The 19,058-nt window shown below is 45.5% G+C and overlaps 1 protein-coding gene across 1 annotated transcript in view; it reads right to left on the bottom strand.

The window, feature by feature from the left end:
• RAPGEF3 (Rap guanine nucleotide exchange factor 3) overlaps positions 1 to 19,058 on the bottom strand; it is a 1,225,478-nt gene that overhangs the window by 539,157 nt on the left and 667,263 nt on the right. The window contains exons 7-8 of the mRNA XM_069231039.1: positions 10,619 to 10,703; positions 9,579 to 9,639 (exon numbers count right to left, since the gene is read on the bottom strand). Of these exons, the coding sequence (XP_069087140.1) occupies positions 9,579 to 9,639; positions 10,619 to 10,703 (146 nt within the window). The remainder of the gene's footprint in view (positions 1 to 9,578; positions 9,640 to 10,618; positions 10,704 to 19,058) is intronic.

The raw sequence follows: 19,058 nt of genomic DNA on the forward strand, positions 1-19,058 counted from the left end.
AGATGAAGGGCACTTTTGCTGGGTGGTAATGAGGGAATCCGAGGAGGAGGGAGTGGGAGCACCAATAATGATTGTTGGACTGGGTGCAGGAGGTGCTAAAAGACTGTGACGAATGGTATGTGACAAGGCGTTTTTTGAGTGTCTTGAAAGAACGTGCTGATTGAGGGAAGAAGTGCAGGTAAGGTGGCCTCTACTGTTGCACGTATCTCACACACACCATCGATTTTGTGACTGTCTACGTAGGCTAGTGTTTTAGAGCAACAGTTTAGCCAATAGCAGAGATGGCATCTTGATGGATGACTGCTGCCGTCACTCGGGTTATAGAGGACAGCTCTGACATAGGATTCGAGACTGAGACATCAGATACTGAGACAGCATCTGAGGGATAGGACAATGGCGCAGACTCTGGGAGTGATTTTTCAGTCGGAGGAGTGCCATTCGATAACTCCTCTTCCAGTACATTATGAGGGAGGTGATGAGAACAGTCCTGCTGTCCCTTCGCAAGCAGTCTGTGCAACTGGGTAATAGTGGGTTAGCCCAACCCACAGAGCAGGTGAATGCAGCGGCAAGCAGAGAGAGAGAGAGAGAGCTCTCTTGGGAGCTCCCCAATTTAGTTCAGCCCCAAATTCCACCGCCCAAATCGTATTGTGGAGACATCAAAATTATCTATCGCAAAACAAACTGGTTTTGTAAGGCAGGCACCTGTGTTTTTGGTCCTGGGTTTGGCGGCCATATAGAGAAACACACTAAACCCAAACATTTCTGGAAACTAGACAATCGGGGGAGTCCACAGAGGTGTGACTTGTGTGGATTCCCCAAAGTTTTCTTACCCAGAATACCCTGCAAAGCTGAAATGTTGAATAAAAACTCTATTTTTCTCGCATTTCTGTCACACAACTACAGGAATATGCTGGGATCCACAAAATTCCTACCACCCAGTGATTCCTCACCTGTCCTGATAAAAACACTACCCCACTTGAGTGCCTACACCTAGTGCCTGCGTCAGGAATGGATCACCCCAGGGTCAAGAGCTGCCTCATGTAAGGACCAACATTGACCGTTGTGTGATCTATTCCTGTCGCGGGCACCAGGCCTACCCACACAAGTGAGGTACCATTTTTATCGGGAGACTTGGGGGAATGCTGGGTGGAAGGAAATTTGTGGCTCCTCTCAGATTCCAGAACTTTCTGTCACCGAAATGAGAGGAAAACGTGTTTTTTTGGCCAAACTTTGATGTTTGCAAAGGATTCTGGGTAACAGAACCTGGTCAGAGCCCCACAAGTCACCCCATCTTGGATTCCTCTGGGTTTCTAGTTTTTAAAAATGCGCTGGTTTGCTAGGTTTCCCCAGGTGCCGGCTGAGCTAGAGGCCAAAATCCACAGGTAGGCACTGTTTTCTATGAAAAAATGTGATGTGTCCACGTTGTGTTTTGGGGCATTTCCTGTCCCAGGCGCTAGGCCTACCCACACAAGTGAGGTATCATTTTTATCGGGAGACTTGGGGGAACATAGAATAGCAAAACAAGTGTTATTGCCCCTTATCTTTCTCTACATTTTTTCCTTCCAAATATAAGAGAGTGTGTAAAAAAGACGTCTATTTGAGAAATGCCCTGCAATTCACATGCTAGTATGGGCACCCCGGAATTCAGAGATGTGCAAATAACCACTGCTCCTCAAAACCTTATCTTGAGCCCATTTTGGAAATGCAAAGGTTTTCTTGATACCTATTTGTCACTCTTCATATTTCAGCAAATGAATTGCTGTATACCCAGTATTGGATGAAAACCAACTGCAGGGTGCAGCTCATTTATTGCCTTTGGGTACCTAGGGTTCTTGATGAACCTACAAGCCCTTTATATCCCCGCACCCAGAAGAGTCCAGCAGACATAACGGTATATTGCTTTAAAAAATCTGACATCGCAGAAAAAAGTTACAGAGTAAAACATAAAGAAAAATGGCTGTTGTTTTCAGCTCAATTTCAATATTTTTTTATTTCAGCCGTTATTTTCTGTAGGAAAACCTTGTAGGATCTACACAAATGACCCCTTGCTGAATTCAGAATTTTGTCTAGTTTTCAGAAATGTTTAGCTTTCCGGGATCCAGCATTGGTTTCACACCCATTCCTGTCACTAATTGGAAGGAGGCTGAAAGCTCCAAAAATAGTAAAAATGGGGCATGTCCCAGTAAAATGCCAAATTTGTGTTGAAAAATGTGGTTTTCTGATTCAAGTCAGCCCGTTCCTGAAAGGTGGGAAGATGGTGATTTTAGCACCAGAAACCCTTTGTTGATGCCATTTTCAGGGAAAAAACCACAAGCCTTCTTCGGCAGCCCTTTTTTCCCATTTTTTTGGAAAAAACGAAATTTTAACTGTATTTGGGCTAATTTCTTGGTCTCTGTGGAAGCGATTGGCGGTACAAAGGACTCTAGGCCGTATGAAGGGAAATAATAAAGGTTTTATTTGTTTAAGAAGGTGAGATGATAAGCAATGGCCGTTTTAACGTGGTTGCAAAAATATAACAGTCTGATGGCAATAGTTCCAGCTGGGTTCTTCCTCTTTTAACATCTCAGTTCTTTCGTCCCCCTTTAGTTGTCTTGAAGTGTTGGGTCGCGTAACTTCCCCAGTAGAACCGGAAAAACAAAACACAGGAGCACAAAAAAAAAAAAAAAAAAAGGTAAGTGGGGTTTTGACGTTCTGACGCTATTTTAGTGTGAGAACATGCAGGGGGGGAGGAGACTAGTGATATAGAGGGGGAGAGGTATAGAGGTGTGCCCGATAGTGAGGGGTGAATGGGTTTTAGGTGCTTGTGATATTTTCTCTCTTGTGTGCTCAGCCCACAGTATTCTCCGTTTTAGCTTCTCTCCCGTAGCTCCCTCTCTTCCATCCCCTCTCTTGTCTACCTCTTCCCTTGTGCCCACCAGTAGGTATATGCTGCCGCCGTCCTTGTAACAAGGACTGTACCTTGTTAAGCCACGACCCTCCAGGGTCGTGGCAGAGAATGCTCTTGTCCGTCTCTTGGCTTCCCGACTCGTTGTCTCTGCGGGAGGCGGGATTCTCCTCTGCTCCGGTTCCTCCTTCCTCCGTTCGTGGCGTCTTTTCTACTTCCCTCAGTCGACTCCTGTTCCCAGGGAACTCCTCCTCCTCTCCTCTGTCGTCCGTCGTCAGTTTTGAACTCGGAACCCGGAAATCCGGGTCCGAAGTGTCCGAAGGCGTTCGCACGTCACCAAGGGAACGCGCGAGTGTTCCGGGTGATGTGCACGAAAGGCGCCAGTCCGAAGAGTCAGAAGACGCGGTCGAAGAGACCCGTCTACAGTCTCCTCCAGGGAAACCACAAACTCTGGGTACCATTAGAATCCCTAGGATGTTGGAAAAAAAGGACGCAAAGTTGGCGTGGATAGCTTATGTGGACAAAAAGTTATGAAGGCCTAAGCGCGAACTACCCCAAATAGCCAAAAAGGGGCTCAGCACTGGGGGGGGGGGGAACGGCCCAGCAGCTAAGGGGTTAAATTGTTAGTAACATGCTGGAATTTATGCCCGTGCAGTGTTACCATGTGTAAATATGACAAAATAATGAAGTAATACCATTACGAAAATATGCCACATTATGCCACATAATATGCTGTTTCTTGCTGCATAATTTGGCCACCCCTGCCCTGGTTATAGCTAGCTCTGTGCACTATAACCAGTGAATTTTACAGTTTTTTTGTTTTAAAACAATAGTTTTTATATTATTACGAAGCTTATTTATGACGTCATTTTATATGTACACTTTATAAATGTTTTTTTTCTATTACACTATTACACAATGGCGTTCACCACTGTGTAGTTATGAAGAGTCAGACCGTGTTTCTATTGAAAATGCATTTTTTGATCTGCCTATAACTTTTGACATCCTGGACGGATTTGCACAAGTCAGAAATGTTAAATCAGATTGATAAAAAAAGAAAAGAAAATCTAATTTAATGAGAGAGCTTTTCTCCCGATGTCCTTTTTGGGGATTCATAGTACCAGTGTTGGTAGTACGTAACTGAGAGATCCGATTGGCTGCCAAAAGAGAAAGCAAAATCTCACCCTTCACTTAAATATATTTTTTAAAGACGGGGAAAAGAATAAGTATTTGCAAGTTGGATTTCAGACTCGTGGATCCATGATACCTAAAATGGAAGCAGCGGACTAAAGGTACGTCTCTCAAAACCACAGTCACTGACTGCTGTTTTAAATGTTGGCAAAACCTGAAGCTTTCATCTGGATCTCAAAGTGTTTCTGACTTGCAAATCTCCGACACCTAAAATGGAGGGTGGGGACCAAGGTACCTCATTTAGTGCTGCGATCATGGACTTCCATTTTAGGTGTCCGTGAATCAGAAATATTTTGAGATCTCAATGCAAGTTCCAGGTTCTAAAGCTTGAATCAAGATTCAAAAATCCTATTTAGGATTCGTAAATCTAATAAAATATTTTTTTAAAGAAAAGCCTGACCATAGGAGAAGCACTGGGGTGGTGCTGTGCAGTGGGAACTGGACAGAGCAGTTAGTTCGGAGAAGGACATGGCCACAGTTCAGACCCTATGCCCAACCGCCACTACACACAACTGAGGGCACAGCAGGGATTAGCCATCTGCATTGCACTGGAATAGGGTCTGGCCAGAGATCAGGACCTGTGCCCACCCCCTGTTACACACAGAAGCAGCGGTTGAGTGCTACTAGTGGGTTGGCCACGATCTGGCATCTGTACTATGTTGCAGATAGGTCCTGGCTGCAGGTCCTGTACCCAACCCACACTGCGCAAGACCAAAGGCCACATGCAGCAGGGATTTTCCACCCACCATGGGATGGATGGAGGGCTTGGCTATAGACTTGGTACTTGAGTACAACATAAAAAATATCGAAACTTACATAGAAAAACCATAGTTAAAAACTGAATTGTGGTTCTGGTTCAAACGTGCAAAACCACTGAAATACATCATTGCAAAGTACATGCCTTAACTTACACCATCCTCAATGTTCAAAACATTAATTTTCTAATTGCACAGAAACCTAATAATAGCTATCAATTAAACAAGTTGGAGGGTGGTATGACTTACGTAATGTGTCTGATTTGTGTGTTGCTAATCATATCTTGGTGAATTTCAGTGGCTTTAAATGTTTGAGAAAGTCTTATATAGCAATACACACACACACAAGGACTTGAGGCTCTTAATTGTTCTAGCTCAAGAGCCAGACCCTCCTTTCCTCAGCTCCTGGGCAGATCTTACTCCCAACTCATACATTTTTACTCTGGCTTCTACAGTCCCACACTTTAATGACGCCACTCTAGCTACTGACAGCACTCTTTTTGTTCTGTGCCCATTGTGCACATACTATCAGTGACTGATGGAACAGAGACTACAATATGGTCACTTTCCTAGCGACTTTGCTAGATTGGTTCGAGAAATTTGTGATCATGGGTCAGATCCTGTAGGATGATACAGTGTATCATATAATGTTATCATGAGAACCCAACATTGGTTTGGTTGGCTGTGACTCTAAGGATCTTGAGATGAGCAGTGCTGCCTTCTTTAATAAGCACATAACTCTGAATAAAAAACTGGGTTTGGCTTCACCTCTGAGAGCTACTGCCAGAGGGCTGGTGAGCTACCAGTAGCTTCTGTGCTATTCACTGGCAATCCCTGGGTTAGTTACATACACCATAATTCAAGACTCCCGTGTGAATACCAAAACTCACACACCAAATTAACTGCATTCCTCCTTGCAATATTGAAGGCAAAAATGTGCTCCCTATCGTAATAAGATAACGACACTTCACCAAAGAAAAGGTTTTGTATCCCTGGAGGCTTCATTCAAAATGTCAATCCTAGATGTTGTGCGTCACTAGCAAAGTCACCAATCTAATTTGTGATACACTCTCATATTATAGAAGAGGTTGTGAGTAATGCACTTGATTGGTGTAATGAATTTGGTTGTTGGTTTACTATGGTCAGAGCACAGGGCAGTCAGGCTTAACTTGAAGGCAATGTGTAAGGTATTTGTGCAACACTTCAAACAGAAAAACAGTGACAACACCACACAAAAAGATCTTACACCAGGTTAGAAAACCAAACGTAATTTCATAATTAAAACAATACCAAAACAACAAAAATCCAATCAGTAGAACTTGAGTTATGAATTTTTAAGGAACAAAACTGTAGTACAGGGCTTAAAAATAAAAGCGCCATCCAAGGATATCTGGTTGTTCCAGACTGGGACAAAGTCAAAAGTTAAGGCCGACCGCGATGTAGCTCAGGCTGGCTCCATCGACCTAGTTAGGCCCACTGAATACAGTACCTCAATCCTAGCTGTTCAGCACGGCCTAGGTGTGAGTTGAAGATGTGTTGCACAGCAGATGCACTGAGTTGATTCTAAGGTGTGGTGAGGCTGTGGTGTGACGTCTTGTTGTATCGACATGAAGGATCCCGTCGATGGGGCTTGCGATGCGAAGGCAAAATTCAGGATGTGTTGTGCAGCAGACGTGATGATGCCAATGCAAAGCTTTGGCGTCATCGTCAAAGCTGCTGTCGATAAGGGATGTGAGGACCTGCTCCTAGGAAGCTACACACACGGCAGTGCTGAAGGTGATGCATCGATCCTAAGATGTGGTGGCGATAAATATCCTCCACTGGGTCCAATCCACACAGCAGCAGGGATGCGTCAGTTCTGTTCAAGGATGCACCAATCAGCCAAGGGGTTGCATCAGCTCTGCTTGGGGATGCAATGCTCAGCAGAGATAATGCACTGGTTCTGCTAGGAAGCACCATAGGTCCACTTCTAAGTGTCCAGGACTGGGGTGGCACCACTTGGCATGGTAGACTCTCAGATAGCAGAGTCCAGGTGCAGAAGCAGGGTGAGTGGAAGTATTTAATGTCCCTGAGACTTCCAATCAGGAGTCCAGCCATCTAGCCCTTGGAGTTACTCTGGATTGTTGGCTGAAGAAATGCAGGTCCTGTTTTTCTCACTTCCAGGCAAGAAGGCAGCAGCCAGCAGGTCAGCACAGCAAAACAGGAGTCTAGCAGAGTGCAGCTCAGCAGATTGACAGTCCTCCAGCAGCACAACAGAACTTTATTCTGGCAGAGTATCCACAGGTCAAGAAGCATACTGACGTGGAGGTGTCTGAGGTCCAATTCTTATACCAATAGTACCTTTAATGTGGGGTAGATTTCAAAGACAAGCCTTTGACGTGCACAGACATCCTGCCCTGGCTCTAAACCAACTATGGTGGTAACATAAAAGGATGATGAACGGAGTGCTGAAACTTTTCAAGCACTCACCCTCAGTCAACCCAGATCTATGACTGAGAGGGAGTGTTAGAAAAGTTTCAGCACTCTGTCCATCATCCTGTTGTGTTGCTAACTACAGGTGGTATGCAGCTCTTTGTGTGGGGACAGGACACAACCTATTAATGTGTAATCATACTTGAAGAGATTATCTCTTCCGATTATGCTTTATAAAGTGTAAAAGCAATTCCAATGTTAACCTATGGGAGAGATGGGCCTTGCAGTGGCAAAAAACAAATTTAAGACCAGCAGGACATATAAAACTAAGTACCTGTACCTGTCCGGATCGACGCATTGCTCTATTGTGGGAGAGAAGAAATGACACACGCCGATCCGACTGGAGGAGGAATGACGCATGCTCTCGCTTGCGAGTGAGAAATCGACGCATTGACGGCCTGTTTTGATGCACGCTCACCCGTGCAGCTTTATTTTGATGCTACCCAGGTACTTTTGTACGCTAACTTTCTCACTGTCTCTAAAGGATTTGAGACTCTTTTGCTTTTTATATTCATAATGTGACTTATGGAAGTTGGATTTTTGTTGTTTTTGTCTTGTTTTGTTTAGATAAATATTATCTATTTTTCTAAACCTGTGTTGTGTCATTTTGTAGTGTTTTCACTGAGTTACTATGTGTGTTGGTACAAATACTTTACACTTTGCTTCTGAAGTTAAGCCTGCCTGCTCGTGCCAAGCTACCAAGGGGGTGAGCGGGGTTAACTGAGGGTGATCCTCCTTTACCCTGACTAGAGTGAGGGTCCTTGCTTGGACAGGGGATAACCTGACTGCCAACCAAAGAACCCATTTCTAACACTCAGTATTGGTAATAAATAGCATATTACACTCTGCATAGCCACATGTAAATAACATATTGCATTCTGCACAGCCACATATATACTATAGGGCCCACTTTACACACATACTTTCCGCCTTGAGCACATATGGCCAGTAATACCTCCGTTTATGCCAGTCAGACATGCACAAAATAATTTGTGGTGGGCATAAATGGTTCTACTACTACTTAGTGTGGATAATTCCACAGTATTAACACCTATGCAAGAGATGGAACTTGCGAAGAATATGGTTCTGTTAGCCTTGTATGTTTGGACACTATAGCTAACTTGTACATTTGAGGGCTTTATTGTAGTCAAATCCAACCATTTCTCACCCTGGAAATACTCACTATTTCCTCTAGCCAAGAGCTACTCAAAATCCACTCCCCATACTCCCCCCCACCCCCCACACAAACACACAGGATGAGAAGAATAACAGATCACACACAGATTTCTTGTAGGTGTAGAAGTAGAGCTTTCACCAAGGGGAAAAATGTTTTGCCCACAGAGAAAAGAAAGGGAAAATTTGCCCATCTGGCTACATTCCACTGATTCATATTTCTACATCATGTAGAATTATACAATCGAGAACAGGTGCCCAGGGACGATGTTATGTGAAAATCCGAGTAGAATGCCTGGAAACCTCTGCTTGCCAGGCATAACACTGGCCATATGGACGGCTTGCAAAAAAGGAGTACATTTTCACCCACATGTAGAAGTACTTTTATGGGTGCAGATGTACTATTTTCTTTGTGAGCTGGTCCCTACTTGTTACATGTTTGAGTGCTCCTATTGAACAAAATTTAGTGGCATAAGAAGGCATATTTAAGAGGATGTAATTTCAGATTAACATTTGAAATAAGAATGTGCTTTTTTTATGGCAGGACGAGGTTCAATCGGAATTCCTACCATCCATCTGATTAATCTCCAGGCATGACAGTGCACTGGGCCAACTACAGCACAAACCACCCTAAACCACATAATGCACTAACTTGGCCCTGTACTGGACCAACAGAGTACACGGACTACAAACTAGCACATAACACAGATGTCCCTGTAACAAAACCTTTGTCCTCAAAGAGGGATAAGAGATTTTGAGGGACTTCATCAGCTACTTTCATCATTTACAATTTTCACTCTATATGAACATATTTAAAGTAAAATACCTTTTTAAGCCACTGTGGTGTGCTACTTGCTTTGGAAGGCTAAAGAAGATGTCTCAAGCTAAATCTGTAAGAGCATAGAAATCAGTGCTTATCCACTCCTATATGTTTCCCATCTTTATACAAACAGGCAGCCTAAATGAGGATTTGGGATTGAATATTAAATAAGCGGCGGGCTTCCAAGGTTTTGAGTTATGCCACAGACCAGTACCACGTTCAGCTGGTAGCTTGTGGCATTTGAAGAGAAATGCAAAGTATACTCAGAAGATGAGATACTCACACACTGTTCCTGCCTTGGCATGGGATTCAAAGACAAGTACCGCAGCCAGCTCTCTCTTCACCTGGAATAGAAAACAAATGTAGCTTGTTAATGGCCACACAATATCTCAGTTTCCTAAAATCCATAATGTCATCTACACTTGTAATTTAAACGTGACCCAAGAAGCACACTTTGAAACAAGAAGAAGCAACATCACGATGAGAACTGGTCTCACCTTAAACGCACATAGGGATTACCATCAATCCACAGGAAGTCAATTAGCAAAAAGAAAGAAGCACATCCCAGCGTTCAGCTACCTGTGAACGAGAGCACCCAAGGAGGGCCCTATGGTCTACCTTTTTTTAAGGACTGATCTTCAGACATCTGACATTTTTCATGCAGATTCCCAACTGAATCTGGAGACAGCTGAAGGTGGGAGAGGGAAAACAGTTTCTATCTGGTAGTCATTAGGCGCCTTCCCTTTTCTCGTCCATATAGAGATGTTTCCATACTGTCAATTATCATTTTTCTGTCCCACAAATCGTTAATTTCTGGGCAGATTTTCTAACATATGATTTTCTCATGGACACGTTCTTGCCAGCTCTATTGCAGAGCAGGATTCGTATATCTGATCATATGGGTTAGGTTTATTTATTCAACTTTTTGTGTGGCGTGCTTGTATACCAAAGGCTTGATGAGTTACAGACAATACACTCTTTCCATCAGGTGCCTTCCCTTATGGTTTTGACTCCACGTGGCTCTACCTTTTCTCCTTCCAACTACGTGCACTGACAAGGATTGGTAAGTCACAGAGCAAGTGACGTCATATCAATCATCTCAATGCCTCCATCTGTTCTTCCACAGAGCAAACATCTGTACATGAGGGCATGTTTCTTAAGTAACCTGTCAGTTCTCTTTCGGAGCCAATGTTCTCCCATTTGGCATTGTTTCTTAAGGACCCCTTGCCTGTTCCCTAACAGATGAGGTTGTCTTCCATCTGCCGACTCCCTAACTGTGGAGGGTCACTTTCATCTGGCAGGACACCAAGTAAAGATATTTACCGAGTTTGAGAGGTGGGACACTGCCTTGATGTGCAGGAGCTCTTCAAAGATCACCTCAAGCTCTTCTTCTGAGCGCTGACTTGGACTAGAGAAAAGAAGAGGGAAAGCAGTTTGGCTTATGAAACAAAAGGAGGAAAGAAGCACACTGCCTCACATCCCAGCACTCAGTTTACCACAATGCATTATGGTAAAAGCAGTGCATGATAGCACTTACTTCAGTGACAATTGTTTGTTTTCACCCCCTGTTGGTGCAGCCAGTGTTGTGCATCTCTAGACACATGTTTCACAATAAATGTCCTTCATAAGTAGAGTCTTTTGAATCTTTTCAATTGACCAAAGACATTCAGATGTGCAGTGGGTAAGCAAGGAGTGAGTACAAAGGCCAAACACCCGTTGGTTTCAAATGCACATATACAATGAGGATTCACACCAAGCCTAGACATGTACACAAACACTTGCCAACGGTGGTTCTCTGGTTTTACAAGGGATATTTTGACACAAAGACCTGGTTCCTTTTTAGTGGACTGGGGTATTAGTTACAGTAGAACATGATCAGGATTCCTGGGTATAGCACAAATGTTCTAAAATATTCACACTGCCTTAACGCAGCAGTTCCTGTTGTCATTAAGAATTTAACAACTAAATAACATCAGCAGATTAATAAAGTACATATACATAAAAAGTCAAAATGCAACATTGAACGTTCTAAATTTCTCTATGAAAGTGGAGGAATTTGAAATTAGAGGCTAAAAATGAAGTACGTTTTCTTAGCTTCATTCCGAAAGGAGCACAAGTACAGCAAAAATAATCAAGTATGGATGATTTGGCCCGCAAAAGAAGCACTGCTGTGCACAAAGAAATAGAAAGCCTGCATTACGAGCAAACAATCATGAGGTGATATCCTAAAGTCTAGCATATCACCTAGTCTTTTTGAAATAAAACGGTATTTTAGAAATGAAACCACATTTTGAAAAATTCCACCCTTCCACTTAAATATTTTGACTTTTTATTTTGTGTGTGAATTAAATAAAATACTTCACAATTTGTTTATAATTTTTTCAGTGAAGGCCTCCATCATTCTCTAGGGACCACAACTAATTGAGTGGCCTCCTAGCTCAAAACAAGTTGGGATATTTGTGTTCACGCGGTTATTAAGTCTTTCTGGGTCTGACTTGTCAACAGCTAGTAAACCGTGGGCAACGTGTTGCACTGCAAGTGATTTCAGGTACCATTCCATCATCATATTACTTTTAAAGACACTTTATCATTCATAGTCTGGCTCTTTTGCAAACTGAATTCCTTCTCAGAAGTTTGTCAGCATATTTAGAAATTCAATGTAAGTACTGCTTTGTCAGAGGAATTCAGGTGATCAATTTAAAAAGTCTTGAAAACACCCTGAAATTACATGCTTTATGCAAAAGAAATTAAAGAAATCATCAAATGAAATGATTGCATATTTACAGCACGAATAATTATCCGTGCACCCCAGACTTTCATCGTAGCCAAGACATATGCTAGCCAAGACCGAGGCTTTTCTATTGAAGGCAAAGGCACAAAGAACTATAGTATATCGGATATAACGACGATACAAAGCAACCCTGAAGATCAGGATTCAAGAAAGAAGATAAGATATCGAACAGGAGGAAACCTTTGTAGTCACATGAGAAGACAACGGGGACAAGAAGGAAAGGAGTATAACAAATGTCAAATATCGACTCGGGAAGGTGAAATTGTGATGCGGAGTCATCACCCTTCTCAATTCCCTAGAACTTGCACAAGCAAGGGAATCACAAATGGTCTAGGCAGCACTCTCTGAATGAATAAAATGCCAGATAAGATTGTCGACATTGACTAAAAACATAATTTCCACAAAGATCAAAAAGTACATCAAAGTACGCATTATTGTGAACTTGCTTGTATTGTGGACAACAGCGCTTGTAGTTGGTTCATCAGCTTTCTGTTTTTCCTGTGCTAAGAATTTTATCCAAACTAAGGGGGTCATTCTGAGGTCAACGACCACGAGAGCACCGCCAACAGGCTGGCGGTGCTCTCAAGGGCATTCTGACCGCAGCGGTTTGGCGGCGGTCAGAAAGGGAAAACCGGCGGTCTCCCGCCGGTTTTCCGCTGCCCTCAGGAATCCTCCATGGCGGCGCAGCTTGCTGCGCCGCCATGGGGATTCCGACACCCCATACCGTCATCCTGTTCCTGGCGGTTCGCCCGCCAGGAACAGGATGGCGGTATGGGGTGTCGTGGGGCCCCTGGGGGCCCCTGCAGTGCCCATGCCAATGGCATGGGCACTGCAGGGGCCCCCGTAAGAGGGCCCCACAAAGAATTTCAGTGTCTGCTTAGCAGACACTGAAATTCGCGACGGGTACAACTGCACCCGTCGCACCTTCCCACTCCGCCGGCTCCATTCGGAGCCGGCTTCCTCGTGGGAAGGGGTTTCCCACTGGGCTGGCGGGCGGCCTTCTGGTGGTCGCCCGCCAGCCCAGCGGGAAAGCCAGAATGGCCTCCGCGGTCTTTTGACCGCGGAGCGGCCATATGGCGGTTCCCGCCAGGCGGGCGGTGACCGCCGCCCGCCGGCCTCAGAATGAGGCCCTAAATCTCATTTACATGACGTGGCTTAATGGCGTAACACAATGATAACGTGAAATGCCGGAGATCACGCAGGATTACAATAGCATAAACAAAACGTCACCTCTATCTATACCTGGTAAAAGGAGGCACTCTAAGGAAGCAGCACCTGATGTCCCTACCTTGTGGTGGGCGTGTGGGGGGAGTCCTAGCTTCTTGTTTTAGAGCACAGCAATGGGGGGAGGAGCTGGCTGTTTGACTGGCCTATGCTAAGTGAAGGCTCTTCTTTTGTTTACAAGCCCTGAACAAATGGACTGAGAGAAGAAGAAGGCTGATGGAAAGGAGTTTAAAATACAAATTATTACACAGAATATGGAACATTTGAAACTTTTTAACAACAATGTACAAGGCTATTCTTTGAATTACTGTTATTTTAATTGGACAACTGCACTTTATCATGCGATTGACAGACAATATTGGCGAGGTTAGACTGATGGAGAAAGGGTATCACAGATTTCATGCAAGCAACAGGAATGGGCGTTATTTCAGATATCAGATAAGGACATGGGTAGTTAACATATTGGTAGAATAATGTCAAAATATCTCTTTGTGAAGTTAGAATTTCCTCACAACCATTACTCTGGTCATAATGCCTGGCTAGGACTATACACCAGGTATGCCAGCCACAATTTAATTACATGGTTGATGATATCACTACCAACATCACACTTGAAATCACCAGTGAACCGCTGAGGAAATCTACATATGAGGAGAATGTCACATAGGGTCCTATACCAACTACTGTGATCTGGTTGCTGGGGGAAATCTAGAGCCATTCACAAGGAAAGGCCTGCTTCAAAAGATGTAGTTTTAGAGTCAAGTTGCACAAAGACACAGTTGTAAGACTTAGGAAAGTTAAGCTTCTGAGATACAATATACACATCCCTAATGTCTACATTATACAGTACCTAAACTACAAACAAAATAGAGAATGATCTTGATATCTACAAATTCTCGCTGACTGCCCAATCTAATATTATAGGACGCCTTGGGGGTCTCTTCTCATTTTTATGCAATTTGGGTAAAAGATACAAAATAGGAACATGAGGGTTCCTGTTCATGAGGAATTCACACTGTTTTGGTCCAATCAAACCTTCATCAAAGGCCTGTTTTACCATAACTCCCACCTCACATAGAAGTTCTTTAGTCAGATCTTTTGAAAGCCTGTCATAAAATTCAGGATTGTCCACTTGTCTTTTTTCCTCCCTTTTGTACTCATCCATGGGCCAAATGACAATTGGCCCTCCTTTGTTGGCATATTTTATTACTAGACTGGTCATTTCTCAATTCCAACTGGGTTTTCTTTTCATCTTTTGAAATGTTGTGTTTGATATACAACATGCCCAAAAATTGTATGACAGACTAAGCGAAAGAGGATATCCCAAGAAATTGGTAAAAAATTCTTTGAAGTGTCCTTGGTGGACACCACAGGAGACATTGTTAACAAAACAAAACAAGGCAAGCACTGAGAGACTTGTTTGTGTATCGACCTTTTGTCCACAAACTAACAATTTTAAGAAAATAGTGTTGCAGAATTGGCATTTGATTAAAAAACTGGATAAATCATTTAAGAGACACTTGTTAGCCTCAAGAAAATGATCACAGCATTGGCAGCCACATTAGCACGAGCATGTACATTACCTGTCTCAGTCAGAAGGGATTTATACCAAAAGTGGAACTTGGCTTCCGTTGAGGGACATCATAAATGTGGGTCTTGTGTATGTTGCAATTCCACTATTGAGGGAAAGGAGTTTGCGTACAAGGGCTTCACATGGAGCCATTTGGAACTAACTAATTGCAAAACCAAATGCTAAATTTATGGAATTGTATGTCCTTGTAACAAACTGTATACTGGTAAGACTAATCAAGAAGTGAGGCAACAGATTATCCAACATAAGTCCTGAATCAGACATAAGGTCATAATAGTACCTTTGGTCAGACATTTTTGAGACAACTACCATCTAGAGAATGATGTGAAATGGACAGTTTTGGCAGTGGTTACTGTTGGAGAGAAAGTATGTGATTTAGATTTACTACTTATGAGGAAAGAAGCTCATTTGATTTTGAGATGCAACACCGAAGTACAGGGCCTGAATGAATTCAATGCATTGCACAACTTACTTTAACGGACCCTGGTGTTTCCATTCAGCTCTTACTGTAATTATGGTTTTGAGTCATTTGTTTTGATGTGGTGATGTCTGGTACCTTATTTAGAAGGGATCCTGCAGCCAAACAGATCAGTCCCCACTGGGACGCACCGTGTGCGTTCAATTGGGACATAGTGCTCCAGCTGGCTTATCCCAATTTCACAGTTCATATGGGTGAAGGGATGGACTGTCTTGTACGGTTCAATTTGTCCACACTTGATTTGATTTTTAATAGCGGTGTTTCCTGTGAGTTCACTTGTCTTCAGCGTGGTGATGCATGACTTTGCCTTGTCAGTTTTGGGTTATCAATGCTGACCTAGAGTGGTTCAAATCCCTGCTATGAAATGAGTGCAGCTGACAGAAAAATTGGTCTACATCAGTGGTTTTTGATAATGTGGGACTAAAGCTATGTAATAGCAAGTACAGCTTTGATTTCTTGATTGATGGTTATCATTATACATTTTTGTTGGTCATTGGGCACTCCTTTAAATTAAGTGTTTGGGACACAATGGTCCTCCCTCTTATGGCGGCCGCTGCGCGACAGAGTTAGCGACCCTTGACCCAAGGGTAGGTCTCTCCCCCTGCCGCTGCAGCTCCACCAGCCCATGCTCCTGAGATCTCCTAGCAAGCCCAGCGAAATCACAGTAAGTACCCCCCCCACCGCCCAGCCCCTCGCCCTGCCCCGCGCTACTCACCTCCTCTCCTGCTTCTTTCCTTCATCTTTGATCTTCCTCTGTGCTCTTCATCTGTACTCTTCATCTGTGTTCTTCTTTCTTCCCTGCACCCCGTCCTGCGTGTTCTTTCGTCTGTCTTCATCTGTGTTCTTCTTCTGTGTACTTCATCTGTACTTCTTTCTCTCTCTTCTGCACCGCGACCTGCGTGTGCTTTCTTCTTCTGTGTCCTTCTTCTAGGCTCTTCTCTCCTCTGCTCCTCTTCTTCTTCACCGTCTTCTTGGCTCTTCTCTCTGCTGCTCGTCGCTCCTCTTCTTCTTTTTCCTTCTCCTTGGCTCTTCTCTCTTCTGCTCTTCGCTCTTCTTCTTCTCCACCGTCTTCTTGGCTCTTCTCTCGTCTGCTCTTCTGCTCCTCTTCTTCTTTACCTTCTTCTTGGATCTTCTCTCGTCTGCCCTCCCGCTCCTGACTCTTCTCTCTGACCTCCCTCACTCGCCACCCCCTCTGTAACCCCCCTATCTTCCTATCTTTCTCCCTCACTCGCCACCTCCTCTGTAACCCCCCTATCTTCCTATCCTTCTATCTCTCTCCCTCACTCGCCACCTCCTGTGTAACCTCCCTATCTTCCTATCTTTCTATCCTTCTATCTCTCTCCCTCACTCGCCTCCACCTCTGTAACCCACCCTCCCCTATCTTCCTATTTTTTCTTCCTAACTCCCGCCACCCTTAACCCCCCCTCCCCTATCTTTTCTCCCCTCTACCTGACCCCACTCCCTCCGCTTTCCCGCCGCCACCTCCTGCACGCCCCCGCACCCCCAGCTCCCATTCGTCGCCCCACTCCCGTCCCCCGCCCCCAGCTGAACCCTCCCCCCCCCCTCTTATGGCTGCCGCTGGCCCGCCAAAGGCAAGCCCGTCCGCGCCTGGCCCGCGTCCAGCGCCACGACCCGGGCCCCCACCACTCCCAAACCCTGCTGCACCGCTACGACCCCATCACCCTCCACGCCCTTAACCCGGGGCGCTCCAGCACCTGCTTTCAAGCCAACCTGAAACGTACCCACAGACCCTTCATATGTCACACCTGCAAACTTACCTTCCACCACGAAACCACCACGTCCGCCAGCCCACGCGCCATCAACCACCTCAAATGCATCCTGATCAACGCACGCTCCGTCCACAAGCACGCCGTTGAACTCTGGGACCTCCTGGACTCCACCGCACCAGACGTCGCCTTCATCACTGAGACCTGGATGAACGCCTCCTCGGCCCCCGACATCGCCATAGCCATCCCCGAAGGCTACAAGATTTCCAGGAAAGACCCCACCAACCAAGTAGGAGGAGGAATCGCCATCGTCTTCAAGGACTCCATCAACGTCACCACCTCCACCGAAGACACCCCCCTCGCCGCCGAACACCTGCACTTCCAGATCCGCACAGACCCCAGGACCACCCTCAGAGGATCTCTCATCTACCGTCCCCCTGGACCGCACGCCCTCTTCAGCCACTCCATCACCGACTTCATCTCCCCGCGCTCCCTTGCCTCGCCGGACTACATCCTCCTCGGCGACCTCAACTTCCATCTGGAACAGAACAAACGACCCCAACACCACCGCCCTGCTCGACAACCTCGGTCTCAAGCAACTGGTGAACACCCCCACCCACATCGCCGGACACACGCTCGACCCCATCTTCTCCGCCATGAACCATGTATCCTTCAGCCACTCCTCCGCTCTACATTGGACCGACCACAGATGTGTCCACTTCACCTTCCGATGCGAGACTCGCCACCTCCTCACACAACCCATCCCACGTCGACAGTGGAAAAAAATCCCAGAAGAACAGCTTCTCTCCACTCTCATCGACAACCAACCCACCTTCTCCTCCGACCCCAACGACACGGCCCTCAGCCTCACGAACTGGATCATTAACTGCGCAGACAACCTCGCTCCCCTCAGACGCCTCTCAAGACAGACCAACACCAATAAACCTCTCTGGTTCAATGACACCCTTAAGGAATCAAAGAAAACCTGCCGCACTCTTGAGAAAGCCTGGCGTAAGGACCACACCGCAGATAACATGACTGCCCTCAAGAACGCTACCCGCGAACACCACCACCTGATCCGCGCCGCCAAAAGGAATTTCTTCACAGACAGACTGGACAAAAACAGCCACAACAGCAGAGAACTCTTCAACAACGTAAAAGAGCTCTCCAACCCCAACGCAAACGCCAACGCCATTAGACCCTCACAAGACCTTTGCAACTCCCTCGCCACCTTCTTCCATCGTAAGATCACCGACCTACATGACAGCTTCGGACACCAGACCCAGCCGACCACCACAGAACCCACAACCCCAGCCATCACCCTCAACGCCTGGACCCACATCAACACGGAAGAGACCAAAGCCACCATGAACTCCATCCACTCCGGTGCCCCCTCGGACCCCTGCCCACACTTTATCTTCAACAAAGCCGACGACATCATCGCCCGCACCTCCAGACCATCATCAACAGCTCCTTTTCATCTGCTACCTTCCCCGAGAGCTGGAAACACGCTGAAGTCAACGCCCTACTAAAGAAACCTACGGCTGACCCAAGCGACCTGAAGAACCTCCGCCCCATCTCGCTCCTCCCCTTCCCTGCCAAAGTCATAGAGAAGACCGTCAACAAGCAGCTTACCAACTTCCTTGAAGACAACAACCTTCTCGACCCCTCTCAGTCCGGATTCCGAGCCAACCACAGCACAGAAACCGCCCTCATCTCAGTCACAGACGACATCAGAACCCTGATGGACAACGGAGAAACAGTCGCCCTCATCCTCCTCGACCTCTCGGCTGCCTTTGACACCGTCTGCCACCGCACCTTAATATCCCGCCTCCGCTCCACCGGGATCCAAGGACAGGCCCTAGACTGGATCACCTCCTTCCTTTCCAACTGCTCCCAAAGAGTCTACCTCCCACCTTTCCGCTCAAACCCCACCGAGATCATCTGCGGCG

Source organism: Pleurodeles waltl, chromosome 4_2 (assembly GCF_031143425.1).
Source record: "Pleurodeles waltl isolate 20211129_DDA chromosome 4_2, aPleWal1.hap1.20221129, whole genome shotgun sequence".
NCBI lineage: Eukaryota > Metazoa > Chordata > Amphibia > Caudata > Salamandridae > Pleurodeles > Pleurodeles waltl.